Raw genomic sequence first — 23214 nt, forward strand, 5'->3', positions numbered from 1 at the left:
TACCTTTCTGAAACAATGTTTCTGAAACCAGAGATTAAGAACGGAATTGATCCAAATTTCTTTGAAGAAAACGTAATCTGCCCCATACCAGCTGAGCTGGAATAAGGGCCGCACCTTCATAGGTACTTAGGAGCTGGCTATAGGTTTCTATAAGGCTTGGATATATTCCAAACTGGAAATAGTTTCCAAACTGATACCGCTCCTGAGGATGAAGGATCAGGCTTTTGTTCCTTGTAAGGAAAGGAACTAAAATGATTATTTACCCTGGAAAGAAAGGGAAAGCAAAGATGACTTAGAAGACATGTCAGCATTCCAAGTTTAATCCATAAAGCTTCTCTAGCTAAAATAGCTAGAGACATATACCTGACATCAACTCTAATGATATCAAAAGATGGTATCACCAATAAAATTATTAGCATGTTATAGAATAATAATAATAATGCTATAAAATTATGATCTGTTACTTGTTGCTCTAAAGCTTCTAATCAAAAAGTTGAAGCTGCAGCAACATCCGCTAAAAATATAGCAGGTCTAAGAAGATTACCTGAACATAAGTAAGCTTTTCTTAGAAAGGATTCAATTTTCCTATCTAAAGGATCCTTAAATGAAGTACTATCTGCCGTAGGAATAGTAGTACATTAGCAGGAGTAGAGATAGCCCCATAACCTTAGGGATTTTTGTCTCAAAAAACTCTAATCTGTCAGATGGCACAGGATATAATTTGCTTAAACGTCTAGAAGGAGTAAATAAATTACCCAAATTATTCCATTCCCTGGAAATTACTTCAGAAATAGCATCAGGGAGATAAAACACTTCTGGAATAACTACAGGAGATTTAAAAACCTTATTTAAACGTTTACATTTAGAATCAAGAGGACCAGAATCCTCTATTTCTAATGCAAATAACACTTCTTTAAGTAAAGAACGAATAAATTCCATCTTGAACAAATACAAAGATTTATCAGCATCAACCTCTGAGACAGAAACCTCTGAACCAGAAGAACCATTATCAGTATCAGAATGATGATGTTCATTTAAAAATTCATCTGAAAAAAGAGAAGTTTTAAAAGACTTTTATGTATACTAGAAGGAGAAATAACAGACATAGCCTTCTTAATGGATTTAAAAAATAAAATCTCTTATGTTATCAGGAACACTCTGAAAATTAGATGTTGACGGAACAGCAACAGGTAATGTAACAGTACTAAAGGAAATTTTATCTGCATTAATAAGTTTGACATGACATGCAATACAAATAACAGCTGGAGAAACAGATACCAAAAGTTTATAGCAGATACACTTAGCTTGGTAGCTCCAGCACTGTGCAGTGACTTTCCTGAAGTAACTTCTGACTCAGTTGCAACGTGGAACATCTTGCAATATGTAAAAGAAAAAAACAACATATAAAGCAAAATTGATCAAATTCCTTAAATGACAGTTTCAGGAATGGGAAAAAATGCCAAAGAACAAGCTTCTAGCAACCAGAAGCAATAAAAAATGAGACTTAAATAATGTGGAGACAAAAGTGACGCCCATATTTTTTCGCGCCAAATAAGACGCCCACATTATTTGGCGCCTAAATGCTTTTTGGCGCCAAAAATGACACCACATCCGGAACGCCGACATTTTTGGCGCAAAATAACGTCAAAGAATGACGCAACTTCCGGCGACACGTATGACGCCGGAAACGGAAATAGAATTTTTGCGCCAAAAAAGTCCGCGCCAAGAATGACGCAATAAAATGAAGCATTTTCAGCCCCCGCGAGCTTAACAGCCCACAGGGAAAAAGTCAAATTTTAAGGTAAAAAATGTTAAATTAAAATGCATTATCCCAAATATGAAACTGACTGTCTGAAAAATAAGGAAAGTTGAACATTCTGAGTCAAGGCAAATAAATGTTTGAATACATATATTTAGAACTTTATAAACAAAGTGCCCAACCATAGCTAGGAGTGTCACAGAAAATAAGACTTACTTACCCCAGGACACTCATCTACATATAGCAGATAGCCAAACCAGTACTGAAACGAGAATCAGTAGAGGTAATGGTATATATAAGAGTATATCGTCGATCTGAAAAGGGAGGTAAGAGATGAATCTCTACGACCGATAACAGAGAACCTATGAAATAGACCCCTTAGAAGGAGATCACTGCATTCAAATAGGCAATACTCTCCTCACATCCCTCTGACATTCACTGCACGCTGAGAGGAAAACCGGGCTCCAACTTGCTGCGGAGCGCATATCAACGTAGAATCTAGCACAAACTTACTTCACCACCTCCATCGGAGGCAAAGTTTGTAAAACTGAATTGTGGGTGTGGTGAGGGGTGTATTTATAGGCATTTTAAGGTTTGGGAAACTTTGCCCCTCCTGGTAGGAATGTATATCCCATACGTCACTAGCTCATGGACTCTTGCTAATTACATGAAAGAAACAGGGCTTCAGCCTGCTGCGAAGCGCATATCAACGTAGAATCTAGCACAAACTTACTTCACCACCTCCATGGGAGGCAAAGTTTGTAAAACTGAATTGTGGGTGTGGTGAGGGGTGTATGTATAGGCATTTTGAGGTTTGGGAAACTTTGCCCCTCCTGGTAGGAATGTATATCCCATACGTCACTAGCTCATGGACTCTTGCTAATTACATGAAAGAAATATGACCAAGAACCATTTGATGGAAAATGTACAAAACAAATCAGGAAGGAAAAAAACAAACAAAAAAAACCACAATAAAACTAACACTGCATTTGTCATTACACAGCCTTCACATGTAATGTACTAGAATTTATGTTTTTATTTCTGTAGCATTTACTGCGTGCATCATAAAAGGAAATGTATACCCTTATTTGGGGACAGCTACACTTATGTAAATTTATACAGGCTTTAAAGATTGTGCATTACTTGTAAATCAGGGTATACCTTTGTATGCAAGTATTGTGAAAATAGATTATAATTGTTCAAAAGGAACGGTTGTCCCTTTTCTGATGAAAACTGTATTAAAATTGTACATATAAAGTAGGGTTTTCTCAACTAAGGCTAAGAGAATACAATGCAGTTTGAGGTTTGTCTGTCTGAACCCTGAAGATATTCTGGAGTGTAGGATTATGGGATATCACAGTGCAAAACAATGTCATAATTCACTGAACAACTCAGTGAAACTATAACTACGCCTTTTGTATATATTCCTAATTTAAAAAAGGAATTTATTTTTTCCAAAGAATTATCCACACACAATTTATACTGTTCCTTACCTTTCTTTTCTCGTTGGGGTTGTCTCTTCTCTATCCTTCTTGTCTTTTGACCGATAATCAAGCTTTTCCCTGTCTTTTTTATCTCTGTCTCTTTCCCTCTCTAGCTCTCTCTCACGCTCCTGCATTAAAATAAAGCAATACAATAAATTCATATTTAGGCAATTAAATACCCCCACCAAGTTTAAAATAAATAAAGAGAACATACATATATTCAGTCTGACACGATGTGCCTAGTGTCAATTTTTTTAAGTATTAAAAATGGTCAGTTAACACTTAATAGTGTCAAACTTGCAATACTTTAATTATCTACCCCTATATTCTGTAATTAAAGGGACAGCAAAAACCTTGTAATTATAAGAAATTTGAGTTGTGTGGCTATAGAATAACGTATCAGCCAAGTCTTAAAGGGACATGAAACCCACATTTTTTCTTTCATGATTTAGAAAGAGCGTGCAATTTTAAACCACTTCCCAATTTAGTTTAATTATCTAATTTGCAACATTCCCTTGAAAGCCTCTGTTGAAATGAATATCTAGATAGGCTCAGTAGCTGCTTGATTGGTGGCTGCACATAGAAGCCTCCTGTGATTGGCTCACCCATGTGCATTGTTATTTCTTCATCAAGGGATATCTAAAGAATGAAGCAAATTAGATAAAAGAAGTAAATTGGAAAGTTGTTTAAAATTGTATTCTCTATCTGAATCATGAAAGAACATTTTTGGGTTGCATTGTTAAGGACTTCTTCCTTCAATTATTTGCCAAGAGGCAAACTCCACCCACCATTTGCCTTATTTGGAGAAGCCAATGTGGGCTTTAGTCCACAGACTAAAAGGGTAGCCCAGGCTATAATGTTAGTAGAGAGTGCATTGTATAGCAGTCAACTCATAAACCCAACTAGGGAAATATATACAGCAGAGTTAGCCTTGAGAGCTAAACTACATGAAAAGGGGGAAAACATAATTTATGCTTACCTGATAAATTTATTTCACTTGTAGTGTATCCAGTCCACGGATCATCCATTACTTGTGGGATATTCTCCTTCCCAACAGGAAGTTGCAAGAGGATCACCCGCAGCAGAGCTGCTATATAGCTCCTCCCCTAACTGTGATATCCAGTCATTCGACCGAAAAGAAACAGAGAAAGGAGAAACCATAGGGTGCAATGGTGACTGAAGTTTAATTAAAATTTAGACCTGCCTTAAAAGGACAGGGCGGGCCGTGGACTGGATACACTACAAGATAAATAAATGTATCAGGTAAGCATAAATTATGTTTTCTCTTGTTAAGTGTATCCAGTCCACGGATCATCCATTACTTGTGGGATACCAATACCAAAGCTAAAGTACACGGATGATGGGAGGGACAAGGCAGGATTAAGCGGAAGGAACCACTGCATGAAGAAACTTTCTCCCAAAAACAGCCTCCGAAGAAGCAAAAGTATCAAATTTGTAAAATTTTGAAAAAGTGTGAAGCGAAGACCAAGTCGCAGCCTTGCAAATCTGTTCAACAGAGGCCTCATTTTTGAAGGCCCATGTGGAAGCCACAGCTCTAGTAGAATGAGCTGTAATCCTTTCAGGGAGCTGCTGTCCAGCAGTCTCATAGGCTAGGCGTATTACGCTCCGAAGCCAAAAGGACAGAGAGGTTGCCGAAGCTTTTTGACCTCTCCTCTGTCCAGAGTAAACGACAAACAGGGAAGATGTTTGACGAAAATCCTTAGTAGCTTGTAAGTAAAACTTCAAGGCACGGACTACGTCCAGATTATGTAAGAGACGTTCCTTCTTTGAAGAAGGATTAGGACACAATCATGGAACAACAATCTCTTGATTGATATTCTTGTTAGAAACCACCTTAGGTAAAAACCCAGGTTTGGTACGCAGAACTACCTTATCTGCATGAAAAATCAGATAAGGAGAATCACATTGTAAGGCAGATAGCTCAGAGACTCTCCGAGCCGAGGAAATAGCCATCAAAAACAGAACTTTCCAAGATAAAAGTTTAATATCAATGGAATGAAGGGGTTCAAACGGAACTCCTTGAAGAACTTTAAGAACCAAGTTTAAGCTCCACGGAGGAGCAACAGGTTTAAACACAGGCTTAATTCTAACCAAAGCCTGGCAAAATGTCTGAACGTCTGGAACCTCTGCCAGACGCTTGTGCAAAAGGACAGAGCAGAAATCTGTCCCTTTAAGGAACTAGCTGATAATCCTTTGTCCAAGCCCTCTAGGAATCCTAACCTTACTCCATGAGTAATTCTTGGATTCACACCAATAAGGATATTTACTCCATATCTTGTGGTAGATTTTCCTGGTAACAGGCTTTCGTACCTGTATTAAGGTATCAATGACTGACTCGGAGAAGCCACGCTTTGATAGAATCAAGCCTTCAATCTCCATGCAGTCAGTCTCAGAGAAATTAGATTTGGATGATTGAAGGTCCTGTCTTAGAGGCAGAGTCCATGGTGGAAAGGATGACATGTCCACTAGGTCTGCATACCAAGTCCTGCGTAGCCACGCAGGTGCTATCAGAATCACAGATGCTCTCTCCTGTTTGATTTTGGCAATCAGTCGATGGAGGAGAGGAAACTGAGGAAACACATAAGCCAGGTTGAAGCACCAAGGCGCTGCTAGAGCATCTATCAGCGTAGCTTCTGGGTCCCTGGACCTGGATCCGTAACAAGGAAGCTTGGCGTTCTGGCGAGACGCCATGAGATCCAACTCTGGTTTGCCCCAACGATGAATCAATTGAGCAAACACCTCCGGATGGAGTTCCCACTCCCCCGGATGGAAAGTCTGACGACTTAGAAAATCCGCCTCCCAGTTCTCCACGCCTGGGATATGGATTGCTGACAGGTGGCAAGAGTGGGACTCTGCCCAGCAAATTATTTTTGAGACTTCTAACATCGCTAGGGAACTCCTGGTTCCCCCTTGATGGTTGATGTAAGCCACAGTCGTGATGTTGTCAGACTGAAATCTGATGAACCTCAGTGTTGCTAACTGAGGCCAAGCCAGAAGAGCATTGAATATCGCTCTTAACTCCAGAATATTTATTGGAAGGAGTTTCTCCTCCTGAGTCCATGATCCCTGTGCCTTCAGGAAGTTCCAGACTGCACCCCAACCTAGAAGGCTGGCATCTGTTGTTACAATTGTCCAATCTGGCCTGCGAAAGGTCATACCCTTGGACAGGTGGACCCGAGACAACCACCAGAGAAGAGAATCTCTGGTCTCTTGACCCAGATTTAGCAGAGGGGACAAATCTGTGTAATCCCCATTCCACTGACTCAGCATGCATAATTGCAGCGGTCTGAGATGTAGGCGCGCAAATGGCACTATGTCCATTGCCGCTACCATTAAGCCGATTAGCTCCATACACTGAGCCACCGAAGGGCGCGGAATGGAGTGAAGAACACGGCAAGCATTTAGAAGTTTTGATAACCTGGACTCCGTCATGTAAATTTTAATTTCTACAGAATCTATAAGAGTCCCTAAGAAGGAGACTCTTGTGAGTGGGGATAGAGAACTTTTCCTCGTTCACTTTCCACCCGTGCAACCTCAGAAATGCCAGAACTATCTCTGTATGAGACTTAGTAACTTGAAAGTTTGACGCCTGTATCAGGATGTCGTCTAGATACGGTGCTACCGCTATGCCTCGCGGTCTTAGAACTGCCAGAAGTGAGCCCAGAACCTTTGTAAAGATTGTCGGGGCTGTACCCAACCCGAAGGGAAGAGCTACAAATTGGTAATGACTGTCTAGAAAGGCAAACCTTAGAAACCGATGATGGTCTTTGTGAATCGGTATGTGAAGGTAGGCATCCTTTAGGTCCACTGTGGTCATGTACTGACCCTCTTGGATCATGGGTAGGATGGTCCAAATAGTTTCCATTTTGAAAGATGGAACTCTGAGGAATTTGTTTAAGATCTTTAGATCCAAAATTGGTCTGAAGGTTCCCTCTTTTTTGGGAACCACAAACAGATTTGAATAAAAACCCTGTCCTTGTTCCGTCCACGGAACTGGATGGATCACTCCCATAATTAGGAGGTCTTGCACACAGCGTAGGAATGCCTCTTTCTTTATCTGATTTGCAGATAGCCTTGAAAGATGAAATCTCCCTTGTGGAGGGGAAGCTTTGAAGTCCAGAAGATATACCTGAGATATGATCTTGAACATCTCTTGCCCATGCCTGGGCGAAGAGAGAAAGTCTGCCCCCTACTAGATCCGTCGCCGGATAGGGGGCCATTCCTTCATGCTGTCTTAGAGGCAGCAGCAGGCTTTCTGGCCTGCTTGCCTTTGTTCCAGGAATGGTTAGGTTTCCAGGCCTGCTTAGATTGAGCAAAAGTTCCCTCTTGCTTTGAAGCAGAGGAAGTTGATGCTGCACCAGCCTTGAAATTTCGAAAGGCACGAAAATTAGACAGTTTGGCCTTTGCTTTGGCCCTGTCCTGAGGAAGGGTGTGACCCTTACCTCCAGTAATGTCAGCAATAATTTCCTTCAAACCAGGCCCGAATAAGGTCTGCCCCTTGAAAGGAATGTTGAGTAATTTAGACTTCGAAGTCACGTCAGCTGACCAGAATTTAAGCCATAGCGCCCTACGCGCCTGGATGGCGAATCCGGAATTCTTAGCCGTTAGTTTAGTCAAATGAACAATGGCATCAGAAACAAATGAGCTAGCTAGCTTAAGTGTTCTAAGCTTGTCAATAATTTCAGTCAATGGAGCTGTATGGATGGCCTCTTCCAGGGCCTCAAACTAGAAGGCGCTATGCATGCAAGGGGCTGTAAAATAAAACCTTGTTGAATAAACATTTTCTTAAGGTAACCCTCCAATTTTTTATCCATTGGATCTGAAAAAGCACAACTGTCCTCAACCGGGATAGTGGTACGCTTTGCTAAAGTAGAGACTGCTCCCTCCACCTTAGGGACCGTCTGCCATAAGTCCCGTGTAGTAGCGTCTATTGGAAACATTTTTCTAAATATAGGAGGTGGGGAAAAAGACACACCCGGTCTATCCCACTCCTTGCTAATAATTTCCGTAAGCCTTTTAGGTATAGGAAAAACATCAGTACACACCGGCACCGCATAGTATTTATCCAGCCTACACAATTTCTCTGGTACTGCAACTGTGTTACAGTCATTCAGAGCAGCTAATACCTCCCCAAGCAATACACGGAGGTTCTCAAGCTTAAATTTAAAATTAGAAATCTCTGAATCAGGTTTCCCCGAATCAGAGACGTCACCCACAGACTGAAGCTCTCCGTCCTCATGATCTGCATATTGTGACGCAGTATCAGACATGGCCCTTACAGCATCTGCGCGCTCTGTATTTCTCCTAACCCCAGAGCAAATCGCGCTTGCCTCTTAATTCAGGCAACCTGGATAATACCTCTGACAGGGTATTATTCATGATTGCAGCCCCAATAAGTTTTATCACCAAACATATATAAAAACAATTAAACATGCCAGCAAACGTTTTATATTACATTTTTTATAAGAGTATGTATCTCTATTAATAAGCCTGATACCAGTAGCTCTCACTGCATTTAAGGCTTTACTTACATTAGTTCAGTATCAGCAGCATTTTCTAGCAAATTCCATCCCTAGAAAATTATTAACTGCACATACCTTATTGCAGGAAAACCTGCACGCCATTCCCTCTCTGAAGTTACCTCACTCCTCAGAATATGTGAGAACAGCCATGGATCTTAGTTACTTCTGCTAAGATCATAGAAAACACAGGCAGATTCTTCTTCTAAATACTGCCTGAGATAAACAGTACACTCCGGTACCATTTAAAAATAACAAACTTTTGATTGAAGAATAAACTAAGTATAAAACACCACACTCCTCTTACGACCTCCATCTTGGTTGAGGCTTGCAAGAGAATGACTGGGTATGACAGTTAGGGGAGGAGCTATATAGCAGCTCTGCTGTGGGTGATCCTCTTGCAACTTCCTGTTGGGAAGGAGAATATCCCACAAGTAATGGATGATCCGTGGACTGGATACACTTAACAAGAGAAATAAAGTACAATGCAAAGTTGTTTCATTATACATAACTATAATGTTATATACAAAAATCTCAAGTTTTTACTCTTCCGTTAAATCAAGCCTAAAAATGGTGGATCTTCCAACAGAACTCTCTAACTTGCAGTGTGTTACCATAGCATTTCTGCTGAGTCCAAACAATGGAAATTTTGTTTAGCACAATGAGTGTAGCAGGCCCAGTCTTATCTATACTCAGGTCTTACAAATAAAGTGGGTGGAGCTTGACCATTGAAAAACAATTGCAGTAAATGTGTTAATCTGTTCTAACATTCAGTTTCTGCTGATCTGCTAATCTACTGGAAGACTGCAGAAAAATGTAATTACAAGGTGTTTAATGCCCCTTTAAAGTGATGGTAAACTAAGACCCAGTGAAACATGCGATCGTATGTAGAATAAAAAAAATAAAGTGACTTTCATTGATGAAAACGCAGCATTTTTAATGTGTTTTGTAAATTTTTAACATTTATAAGCTTAAATTTCACCTACAATCCTCCACCTGTACAACCGCCGCCATTGATTTCATGTCACTTTTTTTTTACCAATAGAAATCCAGGCCAGTCGGCGACACTGACGCCCTATGACATGTAATCGCATGCGCTACATGTTGGATCACTGACAGACTGATAGCATATACTATTGCATATGGAATTATGCGCATGCGCATAACAAACAATGAAGCCCAAGATGCTAATATAATGATGTAGAGAGCGGTTGGTTGCACTTTCTAAGTCGGCAAAGGAAAAGCATGCGGGGGCGGAGCAAGAAGGAGCGATAACGCTCAGTAAGTCCCATACAACTTTATTATATAACCCTAGATTTAAAAAAAAAAAAAAATGATAGCGATTTAGTTTGTAAATACTTTATGAATAAAAATTTACTTTCAAAGGGCAATAAATTTACCATCACTTTAACCTCAGTGGGGATCCGCTTCACATACCTGTTACATCTTAAATAATAAACAGTATGGAATTAACTACAAAAACATAAAATTTGTCTTATCACCATAAAAGAAAGCAATTTATCAGATAAGAGTCCAAAATCCATTACTCCTGGGAATTGCCTTTCCTGGCACTAGGAGGCGGCAAAGATTCCCAAACACCAGAGCTCTATCCTTTTCTACTCTATAGTAAATCAGTCTGATGTATAGCCAAGCTGACAGATGAGAATGAAACAGAGCAAAATAGAGGAAAAGGGAATAAAGGCTGTGCCAAAATAAATCAAATATCTAAAAATCAGGGTGGGGTCTCGTGGACTCTAATCACCATGAAAGAAAGGAAGCATTCAAATCTCACTTGGCCGCATTCACGACAAAATGGCCGTTTAACTTGCCCGCTACCCCTATTTGTTATAGAGGCAGTTTGTGAGGGGAAATCTTTAATGGTGGCTAGGGCAGTTGCATGATTAGAAGGTCTATGTTGCATCATTCCGCTTTAAAACAGAAGATTTCTGACCACTTAGAGAGAGAAGGCTTTCCCTTACTACGTAGCCTACACCTAATGAGGGAAACCCCCTCACGTAGCATTGATATTTAAGCAGCGGTACCCTGTTACTTTTTTTTAGGGGATGTTTACTGGGGCTGTATGTACTGTTACGGATTCTCATACAGAGGGAGCATTAAGATTAAAAGCCCATGCGTCTGTTAGTCTTTTTCAGATAGATCACGCTTTAATGGGCGCCATTTTAACTAGCCATGTGGCGGTTCATTTTCTATGTTCCCTCCACGGACAGTAGAGCTGGCGCGCTTTGTAACTACTTCGGTTTATAGCACTACACAGCATATGAGTCCACCGGTACTTTTCTCACAGGTCAAGCCATGCGACCTTATAACTCTCTCTTAAGGAACAGCCATAAAGCTGATCTTTTATTAAAGGCTCAAGTTGTAGTTATTGCCTTCTAAATTTGGGCATTACTTTTATGTATGGGTGTTTGGTGCTGTACAAAATTAAAATTCCTCTAGGAAGACTACACTTATTTTCAGGACTTGTTTGGCTTGACAGAGTGTGTTCCCTTGGTATTTGCCGCCATCTGGTGGCCGTTCACTGTAAATGCATGATCAATTTTATAATGTTATGTATAAGATGCAATACTATTCTTCCTCATCTGAGGAGTTTATGTATATATTTTATGTCTTATAGATATTTGTTAAGATTCTCTAAAAGGATTAATTCCACAATATGCTTTGAGTGGCCTTAAGACTAATATATATCAAATATGTACGCAAATAAAACATACGTCCTCATAATTTTTATTTTATGACAGCTCTCTGGTGGCTCAGTGTAAAGTCACTGAGATACTACATGAGAGACCAGAGTTCCAGACCACATGGGGGCATAATGATCTCTTATGGAAGAATGGAGATACTTTTCCATATTATATATAATTATATATTATGTTTTCTACTGAAACTCCGTATAATATTCTCACACATTCTGAGATTAATTTTTCTAGTGTCTGCGACATGTATGTGGCCCTATTTTAAATTTAAGGGCTTGTTTAATACTTCTCATATTGAGGGATATATTGCTAATGTCTGACACATTTATTTAAGCCAGCTGTAGTAGCCTGAGGCTAAGCCCAGCTGCCTAGCAAGCGGAAGGTTTGCAATTTGAAACCAGCTGCAGCTACTAGGCACCTTAAATGTGTGCTCACAAGCAGTTTAAAACTCTAATTTATATATAGGAAGACAATAGAAAATGTATCACCTCAATAGGAGAAATATTTTAATAAGACCTGTGACATTCAATGTCCCTTGCCTTCTTTTTTCTTCTGTAGTGTGCTTACGTAAACATTTTTTTTTAATTGTTAACCTATGTTTAATGGACATTTAGTAATTTCTTTATTAATTCTATTCCCTATTAAGAATGGCTTGTCTTGCATTTATAGGGTTGATGGTTCATTCCCAACTGCTGGGGCTAGATTTCCTTTTACTGTGACTTTTGTCTGTAAAAAAATAAAATACGATGTTAGGGCTCTAAGATTATTTTGAATTCTCGTTCCTTTCTCTACTCAGGAACAACTATCATCCTCTTCTTCCAGACCCTCAGAGGTCTAACCAACCTTGGAATAAGAATATGCGATCCATGAAGCCTTCCACTGAGAGAAATTCAGCATGAAAGGTTTAGATTTAGAGGGCAGGCTTCCTTCTTTCAACAGGCTTGGATTTGAGACGCCCTAGAACCTTGAGCGGTGGACACAGTATAAGAATAGTCCAGTGGACTAACGTGATGATTAGTAAAGACTTGAGGTAAGGAGTTCGATTTTCTCCTAGAGGCAGATTTCTCCTATCTAGATTATCTTCAAACCAGTTTAAGAGAAATGCATTACTAAACTGTCTAAAGGATCTCACTTCTCTAGGAGTGATTGTACCAGTTCTTCAGGCGGAACAGGTCTGGGATTTTGTTACATCCTATTCGTGGTTCACAAGAAAGAGGGAATTTTTAGTCCCGTGTTAGATCTTTAGTATCTAGGTCAAAAGGGTCCGTCCTTCAAAAGGGTGACGATCATTCTCTCTCCCTTTAGTTCAGGGTCAGTACATATCTTCCAAAGATTTAAAGGACGCATATCTTAAGTACCCATCCACTAGGATCCTTTCCATTTGCAGAGTTTTGCCTTTTGGAATAAACTCTTCCAATTTGTAGCCACCCGCCAGATCTTTAAAATTGCGGTGGCGCCTTCCTGGACGATATCTTGGTTTGGTCGCTCTCTCTCAGCAGATATCTCTTGTTGATTCTCCACTCTCAAGGGTGGAAGGTGAACCTGGATAAGAGTTCCTTGGTACTAGGGGATGTTTTTTGAGGACGTTCATAGGTTTGATCTCCATGTATTTTTTCTTATGGTCAGGAAATTCAAATCTTCATGCTACGGTCTGTCTCTCTTCAGTCCTCTATCCACCTTCAGTGGCCCCCGTGTATGAAAGTAATTGGTTTAGGTGTGGATCCCAGGGGCATTATTTTGCTTGCTTCCATCTGAGACCTCTACAGTTATGCTTGCTCACACAATGGATTGGAGGCCTCTCTGACACCTCTCAGAGGATAGGCTTTGACATCCTGACGAGAGATTCCCAGTCCTGGTGGCTCCCTCAGGACCATTTGTCTCACAGCGCATGCTTCTTGAGACCATTTTGATGGTGAGCCCTGTTGCCAGCCTCTCTGGCTGGGGAACAGTTTGGGCTTCCTCATTAGCATAAGGCTGCTGGAAGAAAGCCATCAGACTAAGAGACCCAGAGACCTGTGATCAATCCTGAGTACAGGTCTGACGAATGAATGTTCTCTTAAAAAAAAAAAAAAACATTTAAAAAAAGATTCTGAGCAGACAGTCTTTTCGCCCAGGGGTAAATTTATTGATCTATGTGGGCTCTCCATCCGGATGTATTCTCGATGATCACTCTCAGGTGGGGAGTTCCGGAGCTGGATCTGATGGCGTTTTCATCTAAACACCAAGCTTCTAATTCAGATCAAGATATCCACAGGCAGCTCTGGTCTATGCTCTAGCGGTTTCACAGGACTTTGGTTTCTTTTCAAGATTCCTCTGCTGGCCCTCCTTCCTCAGGCATAGCTCGTGTCATTCTGTAGCAGGCTTCTGTGATTCGGTTTGCTTCAGCTTGGCCTCGCAGAAGTTGGTTTTCGGACCTGGTAGAGATGTCTTTTCTTGTGTGGAAATTTCATCTGAGGAAGGACCTTCTATTTAGGGTCCTTTCCTACATCCAAACCTAGTTTCTTCTGAAGCTGACTGCTTGGAGATTGAAAGCCTAGACTGTCTAGACTAGGTTTTAAAGATAAGGTGATTGTCACTATGATTCAGGCTCGTTAGCCAGTAACACGCAAGATTTCCATAAAGTATGGCGTACATACTTTTTCTGGTGTGAATCTAGGGGTTTCTCTTGGAGTCAAGTGAGGGTTCCAGGCATTCTGTCCTTTTATCAGGAGGGCCTGGAGAAGTGCTTATCAGTCAGTACTCTGGAAGGCCAGATCTCTGTCCTTTCAATTTTTTTGCATAAACATCTGGCTGACCTACCTCTGCGATGTGAACCCTCTTACTTTATTTTTCATGCGGATAAGGTGGTCCTTCGTACCAAATTGGGATTTCTTCCTAAGGTGGTGCCGGACCGCAATATCAATCAGGAAATTGTTGTTCTTGTCCTAATCCTTCTCAGAAGGAACGTCTGTTGCATAACTTGGATGTTGTGCGTGCTTTGAAGTTCTATCTGCAGGCAACTAGAGGCCTTCAAAACTGAGGCTCTGTGGAACAAAATCTGCAAGGTGGTCACTACTTGGTCCTCGTTGCAACTTTTTCCAAATTCTACAAGTTCAATGTTTTTGCCTCGGCTGAGGCTTCTTTTGGGAGGAAAATTCTTCAAGTGGTGGTCCCTTCTGTTTAGGTCTGCCTGTCTTTTTCTCCCTTCCATTCTGTGTCCTCTACTTTGGGTATTTGGTTCCCACTAGTAATTAGAATGGATTTGTGGACTCTCCATGCCATTGGAAAGAAAACAAAAATGTATGCTTATCTGATAAATTTTGTTCTTTCCTGGCATGGAGAGTCCATGACCCACCCTTAATTTTATTTTAAGACGGCTTTTGTCATTTTCTAACCTCAGGCACCCTCTATACCCTTGGTATCTTCTCTTTCCGTATTCCCTCGGCTGAATGTCTAGAGTTTATGTGAAGAGGGAGTGGTACTTAACAGCTTTGCTGGGGTGTTCTTTGCCTCCTCCTGGTGGCCAGGAGTTTACTTAATTTACTTTCAGAACTGTGCATCTCTTTAAGGTGAGTGCACTTATATGCTTTATGTTAAAAGATAGACACTTGCTTTACAAGTAAAATAAGCTAAAATAGTCATCTGCATTTCAATGCTCATACCCTTTGAAGCAGCTTATCTCGGTAGTGTTCAACTTGCTCCTGAATGCTCTGTCCAGATTTTTTTGGCCTCTTACCCAATTCAATCTCATCTTGAAATTTCATTACTTTAAGCTGAAAAACATTTAACATCACTGACTAGAGGTATATCAGCACATTATTCATAATATCCTTTAAATATCACAGAATCTACAAATAAACAAATGCATCAAATAGAAATATGTGAAATCTTATGAGCATGGTCTGAATGCTACAGCATTTTATTTTTTACATAAATCTAACAAAAGTTTATAAACGTCTTATACTACACACAATTTAATTTTTTTTTTAAATCCCTGCATCTTAAAGTTACATTAAATAAAAAACAATATATCCAAGCAGCATTTGAACAAATAACGTAGCTTTATTTTGTCAAATGAGTATTTTAAATGCTTTTTCCACCGATTTCTTGGGGTCCAGAAGAAAATCCTTCAAAACCAATAACCACACTGTTCATAGTGGTAGGAGGGTGTATGGCGGCTCATGCAGTATGAGACAGGTAAGATTATACACTGCTGTTCATTTACAAAACCACTAATTCTGCTCAGTTAAGTATAAATTTCTTAAACAAATGAACACACACAAAAATGAATATACAGTATCTCACAAAAGTGAGTACACCCCTCACATTTTTGTAAATATTGTATTATATCTTTTCATGTGACAACATTGAAAAAATGACACTTTGCTACAATGTAAAGTAGTGAGTGTACAGCCTGTACAACGGTGTAAATTTGCTGTCTCAAAATAACAACACACAGCCATTAATGTCTAAACCGTTCGCAACAAAAGTGAGTACACCCCAAGTGGAAATGTCCAAATTGAGCACAAAGTGTCAATATTTTGTGTGGCCACCAATATTTTCCAGCACTGCCTTAACCCTCTTGGGCATGGAGTTCAGCAGAGATTCACAGGTTGCCACTGGAGTCCTCTTCCACTCCTCCATGACATCACAGAGCTGGTGGATGTTAGAGACCTTGCACTCCCCCACCTTCCATTTGAGGATGCCCCACGGATGCTCAATAGGGTTTAGGTCTGGAGACATGCTTGGCCAGTCCATCACCTTTACCCTCAGCTTCTTTAGCAAGGCAGTGGTTGTCTTGGAGAAGTGTTTGTGGTTGTTATGTTGGAATACTGCCCTGCGGTCCAGTCTCCGAAGGGAGGGGGAGATCATGCTCTACTTCAGTATGTCACAGTACATGTTGGCACTCATGGTTCCCTCAATGAACTGTAGCTCCCCAGTGCCGGCAGCTCTCATGCAGGTCCAGACCATGACACTCCCACCACCATGCTTGACTGTAGGCAAGACACACTTGTCTTTGTACTCCTAACTTGGTTGCCGCCACAAACGCTTGACACCATCTGAACCAAATACGTTATCTTGGTCTCATCAGACCACAGGACATGGTTCCAGTAATCCATGTCCTTAGTCTGCTTGTCTTCAGCAAACTGTTTGCAAGCTTTCTTGTGCATCTTTAGAAGAGGCTTCCTTCTGGGACAAAAGCCATGCAGACCAATTTGATGCAGTGTGCAGCGTATGGTCTGAGCACTGACAGGCTGACCCCCACCCCTTCAACCTCGGCAGCACTCGTACGTCTATTTCCCAAAAGACAACCTATGGATAGGACGCTGAGCATGTGCACTCAACTTCTTTGGTCGACTATTGTGAGGCCTGTTCTGAGCTACAGTTCATTGTTCTGAGTGGAACCTGTCCTGTTAAACCACTGTATGGTCTTGCCCACCGTGCTGCAGCTCAGTTTCAGGGTCTTGGCTATCTTCTTATAGCCTAGGCCATCTTTATGAAGATCAACAATTCTTTTTTTCAGATCCTCAGAGAGTTCTTTGCCATGGAGGTGCCATGTTGAACTTCCAGTGACCAGTATGAGAGAGTGTGAGAGCGATAACACCAAATTTCACACACTTGCAGTCCATTCACACCTGAGACCTTGTAACACCAACTAGTCACATGAGACCTGGGAAGGAAAATGGCTAATTGGGCCCAATTTGGACATTTCCACTTAGGAGTGTACTCACTTTTGTTGCCAACGGTTTAGACATTAATGGCTGTGTGTTATTTTGAGGGGACAGCAAATTTACACTGTTATACGGGTTGTACACTTACTACTTTACATTGTAGCAAAGTGTCATTTCTTCAGTGTTGTCACATGAAAAGATATCAAATATTTACAAAAATGTGAGGGGTGTACTCACTTTTCTGAGATACTGTATCTATACCAGGGGTTTTTAGACCTGACCTCAGTCCTTCCTAACAGGCCAGATTTTCATACCATCTGTACTGAAGTACTGGTGAAATCAGATAAATAGTAAACTGTTATTAACCTACTCATACCCAAAGTACTCCTAAAAATCTGGCCTATGAGGAAAGGTTTGAAAACCCCTGATCTATACACAAACATGCATCTTCAGTGCTATTGCAAACATTGCATTTGCTCATAATATGCAGCAACAAAATCACCTTAAAGGGACAGTCTACACCAGAATTATTGTTGTTTGAAAAGATAATCCCTTTATTACCCATTCCCCAGCTTTGCACAACCAACATTTTTATATTAATATACTTTATAACGTTAAAACCTCTGAAGTTTATAAGCCACTACAGACAGCCTCTTATCACATACTTTATTTGCTTTTCACAACAGGGTTCTGCTTGTTCATGTGAGTCATATAGATAACATTGTGCTAACACCCGTGGGTTGTGTCAGAAACGGCACTAATTGGATAAAATGCAAGTCAATAGATAACAAAACCATGTGAACAGGGGGCTGTCAGAAAAGGCTTAGATACAAGGTAATCACAGAGGTAAAAAGTGTATTAATAGAACAGTGTTAGTTATGCAAAACAGGGGAATGGGCAATAAAGGCATTATCTATCTTTTTATTTTTAAACAATACAATTTTTGGAGTAGACTGTCCCTTTTAAAGAACACAAGGCTAGACATACTGTCGGAGAGATTTAAGCAGGGTCTCTCTTGAAAGTGAATGTAAAATTTGACAAATGTGTGCCCAGTTTTTAAAAATCCTATTGAAAACAGGGGCACTTTCATTTATCAAACGTTACATTTCACTCATTTTGTTAATACTTACCTTTTATTCTTGAAAGCCGATCCAGCGCTTACCCCGCAAGCCTCTTCATACGTCAGCAATGACGAATCCAGCTTCCTCCAATCACGTCTTCCCCCCTAGAGCAAACATTGCCTGAGGCCGTGATTGGAGGAAGCTGGTTTTCGACATTTGACTTGCGACGGACGGGGGTAGCGATTGAGCGGCTTTCAAGAATACAAGATAAGTATTTTAACAAAAAACATTGAAATGTAAAGTTTGATGAATGAAAGTGCCCCTGTTTTTAATAGGATTTTTAAAAAATGGGCACACATTCGTCAAACTTTACATTCCCTTTAAGAACCAGGAAATCCTGGCTCCATCTTTCACAGCCTTTCTAGCCTTGTGTTCTCTTAAAGGGACACTGAACCCAAATTTTTTCTTTCGGGATTCAGATAGATCATGCAATTTTAAGCAACTTTCTAATTTACTCCTATTATCAATTTTTCTTCATTCTCTTGCTATCTTTATTTGAAAAAGGCATCTAAAAATTATTTGGGTTCAGAACTCTGGTTAGCACTTTTATTGGTCGATTAATTTATCCACCAATCAGCATGGACAACCCAGGTTGTTCACCAAAAATGGGCTTTCATCTAAACTTACATTTAAAATAAAGATACCAAGAGAATGAAGAAAATTTGATAATAGGAGTAAATTAAAAAGTTGCTTAAAATTTCATGCTCTATCTGAATCACAGAAGAAAAAAAATGGGTTCAGTGTCCCTTTAAGACTGATTATTAACGTTGTTGCTCATGACAAGCAAAAACAGTTTGTTTGCAATAGAACTAAGGATACCAGGGAGCAATTGCACAGTGTAAGACATAGATGGTTTATGAAAGCGAGAGAGACACGCTACATTCAGCTTTGATATACAATATTGTTAAACTACTCTTTTTGGGCAGGTCTTGGAAGCTCCAAAAAAGTGTTTAAAAAAATGTTATTACAGAAAAGGCTGCTGCAAAAGTATTTATTTAAACTAGCCGTTTTTGAAGACAATGTTTTAATGCATTTAATTCACAAGCTTGCTGGAGTGACACATTCTAAAATGATTTAAACAGTTTTATCTCACTTTAAATATCAAATGGAACTTTTTGCAAACAGGCAGTCTGTTAATGTACACCCTCAGGTGGATACAAAGCTAAAATGCAAAGTGTAGAACATGAGAAGAATGTATTGTTTTTGGTTTGTAAAATGATGTATAAATGAATCTGCCCATATCTATCAATTCTCAAACGAATAGTGAGGAAAATAACTGCAAGTGGTTTTATCAGAAAGACCATTACTAACCTCAATTTCCCTAAGTTTTGCACGTTTCTCTTCACTCATTTCAGAGTATTTCATGGATTTTGAATCTGACATTTCATCTCTCATCGGGTTTGAATAGTAGTGTTGGTCCTCCGACTTTGAGCTTTGTGTGTCATCTTCTTCATCACTGTCTTCTTGACTAATGATAAAAACATAATTTATGCTTACCTGATAAATTCCTTTCTTCTGTTGTGTGATCAGTCCACGGGTCATCATTACTTCTGGGATATAACTCCTCCCCAACAGGAAATGCAAGAGGATTCACCCAGCAGAGCTGTATATAGCTCCTCCCCTCTACGTCAGTCCCAGTCATTCGACCAAGAATCAACGAGAAAGGAGTAACCAAGGGTGAAGTGGTGACTGGAGTATAATTTAAAAAATATTTACCTGCCTTAAACCAGGGCGGGCCGTGGACTGATCACACAACAGAAGAAAGGAATTTATCAGGTAAGCATAAATTATGTTTTCTTCTGTTATGTGTGATCAGTCCACGGGTCATCATTACTTCTGGGATACCAATACCAAAGCAAAAGTACACGGATGACGGGAGGGATAGGCAGGCTCATTATACAGAAGGAACCACTGCCTGAAGAACCTTTCTCCCAAAAATAGCCTCCGAAGAAGCAAAAGTGTCAAATTTGTAAAATTTGGAAAAAGTATGAAGCGAAGACCAAGTTGCAGCCTTGCAAATCTGTTCAACAGAGGCCTCATTCTTAAAGGCCCAAGTGGAAGCCACAGCTCTAGTGGAGTGGGCTGTAATTCTTTCAGGAGGCTGCTGTCCAGCAGTCTCATAGGCTAAACGTATTATGCTACGAAGCCAAAAAGAGAGAGAGGTAGCAGAAGCTTTTTGACCTCTCCTCTGTCCAGAATAAACGACAAACAGGGAAGAAGTTTGGCGAAAATCTTTAGTTGCCTGCAAGTAGAACTTGAGGGCACGAACTACATCCAGATTGTGTAGAAGACGTTCCTTCTTTGAAGAAGGATTTGGACACAAGGATGGAACAACAATCTCTTGATTGATATTCCTGTTAGTGACTACCTTAGGTAAGAACCCAGGTTTAGTACGCAGAACTACCTTGTCTGAGTGAAAAATCAGATAAGGAGAATCACAATGTAAGGCTGATAACTCAGAGACTCTTCGAGCCGAGGAAATAGCCATTAAAAACAGAACTTTCCAAGATAACAATTTTATATCAATGGAATGAAGGGGTTCAAACGGAACACCTTGTAAAACGTTAAGAACTAAGTTTAAACTCCATGGCGGAGCAACAGCTTTAAACACAGGCTTGATCCTAGCTAAAGCCTGACAAAAAGCCTGGACGTCTGGATTTTCTGACAGACGCCTGTGTAACAAGATGGACAGAGCTGAAATCTGTCCCTTTAATGAACTAGCTGATAAACCCTTTTCTAAACCTTCTTGAAGAAAAGACAATATCCTAGCGATCCTAACCTTACTCCAGGAGTAACCTTTGGATTCGCACCAGTATAGGTATTTACGCCATATTTTATGGTAAATCCTTCTGGTAACAGGCTTCCTAGCCTGTATCAGGGTATCAATAACCGACTCAGAAAAACCACGTTTTGATAAAATCAAGCGTTCAATTTCCAAGCAGTCAGCTTCAGAGAATTTAGATTTTGATGTCTGAATGGACCCTGTATCAGAAGGTCCTGTCTTAGAGGTAGAGACCAAGGCGGACAGGATGACATGTCCACTAGATCTGCATACCAAGTCCTGCGTGGCCATGCAGGCGCTATTAGAATCACTGATGCTCTCTCCTGTTTGATTTTGGCAATCAATCGAGGAAGCAGCGGGAGGGGTGGAAACACATAAGCCATCCCGAAGTTCCAAGGTGCTGTCAAAGCATCTATCAGAACCGCACCCGGATCCCTGGATCTGGACCCGTAGTGAGGAAGTTTGGCGTTCTGGCGAGACGCCATGAGATCTATCTCTGGTTTGCCCCAACGTCGAAGTATTTGGGCAAAGACCTCCGGATGAAGTTCCCACTCCCCCGGATGAAAAGTCTGTCGACTCAAGAAATCCGCCTCCCAGTTCTCCACTCCCGGGATGTGGATTGCTGACAAGTGGCAAGAGTGAGACTCTGCCCAGCGAATTATCTTTGATACTTCCATCATTGCTAGGGAGCTTCTTGTCCCTCCCTGATGGTTGATGTAAGCTACAGTCGTGATGTTGTCCGACTGAAACCTGATGAACCCCCGAGTTGTTAATTGGGGCCAAGCCAGAAGGGCATTGAGAACTGCTCTCAATTCCAGAATGTTTATTGGAAGGAGACTCTCCTCCTGATTCCATAGTCCCTGAGCCTTCAGAGAATTCCAGACAGCGCCCCAACCTAGTAGGCTGGCGTCTGTTGTTACAATTGTCCAGTCTGGCCTGCTGAATGGCATCCCCCTGGACAGGTGTGGCCGATAAAGCCACCATAGAAGAGAATTTCTGGTCTCTTGATTCAGATTCAGAGTAGGGGACAAATCTGAGTAATCCCCATTCCACTGACTTAGCATGCACAATTGCAGCGGTCTGAGGTGTAGGCGTGCAAAAGGTACTATGTCCATTGCCGCTACCATTAAGCCGATCACCTCCATGCATTGAGCTACTGACGGGTGTTGAATGGAATGAAGGACACGGCATGCATTTTGAAGCTTTGTTAACCTGTCTTCTGTCAGGTAAATCTTCATTTCTACAGAATCTATAAGAGTCCCCAAGAATGGAACTCTTGTGAGAGGAAAAAGAGAACTCTTCTTTTCGTTCACTTTCCATCCATGCGACCTTAGAAATGCCAGAACTAACTCTGTATGAGACTTGGCAGTCTGAAAGCTTGAAGCTTGTATTAGAATGTCGTCTAGGTACGGAGCTACCGAAATCCCTCGCGGTCTTAGTACCGCCAGAAGGGCACCCAGAACCTTTGTGAAGATTCTTGGAGCCGTAGCCAATCCGAATGGAAGAGCTACAAACTGGTAGTGCCTGTCTAAGAAGGCAAACCTTAGATACCGGTGATGATCTTTGTGGATCGGTATGTGAAGGTAAGCATCTTTTAAATCCACTGTGGTCATGTACTGACCCTTTTGGATCATGGGTAAGATTGTCCGAATAGTTTCCATTTTGAAGGATGGAACTCTTAGGAATTTGTTTAGAATCTTTAAATCTAAGATTGGCCTGAAAGTTCCCTCTTTTTTGGGAACCACAAACAGGTTTGAGTAGAACCCTTGTCCTTGTTCCGACCGCGGAACCGGATGGATCACTCCCATTAATAACAGATCTTGTACACAGCGTAGAAACGCCTCTTTCTTTATCTGGTTTGTTGACAACCTTGACAGATGAAATCTCCCTCTTGGGGGAGATAATTTGAAGTCTAGAAGGTATCCCTGAGATATGATCTCTAGTGCCCAGGGATCCTGAACATCTCTTGCCCAGGCCTGGGCGAAGAGAGAAAGTCTGCCCCCCACTAGATCCGGTCCCGGATCGGGGGCTCTCGATTCATGCTGTCTTTGGGGCAGCAGCAGGTTTCCTGGCCTGCTTGCTCTTGTTCCAGGACTGGTTAGGCTTCCAGCCTTGCCTGTAACGAGCAACAGCTCCCTCCTGTTTTGGTGCAGTGGAGGTTGA

General features: G+C 40.9%; 1 protein-coding gene across 1 annotated transcript in view; it reads right to left on the reverse strand.

Moving 5' to 3' along the window:
* U2SURP (U2 snRNP associated SURP domain containing) overlaps positions 1–23214 on the reverse strand; it is a 248488-nt gene that overhangs the window by 22782 nt on the left and 202492 nt on the right. The window contains 3 exon segments of the mRNA XM_053710012.1: positions 3253–3371; positions 15139–15249; positions 19581–19737. Coding sequence (XP_053565987.1) covers positions 3253–3371; positions 15139–15249; positions 19581–19737 — 387 coding nt within the window.

This window comes from Bombina bombina, chromosome 4 (genome assembly GCF_027579735.1).
Source record: "Bombina bombina isolate aBomBom1 chromosome 4, aBomBom1.pri, whole genome shotgun sequence".
Taxonomy (NCBI): domain Eukaryota; kingdom Metazoa; phylum Chordata; class Amphibia; order Anura; family Bombinatoridae; genus Bombina; species Bombina bombina.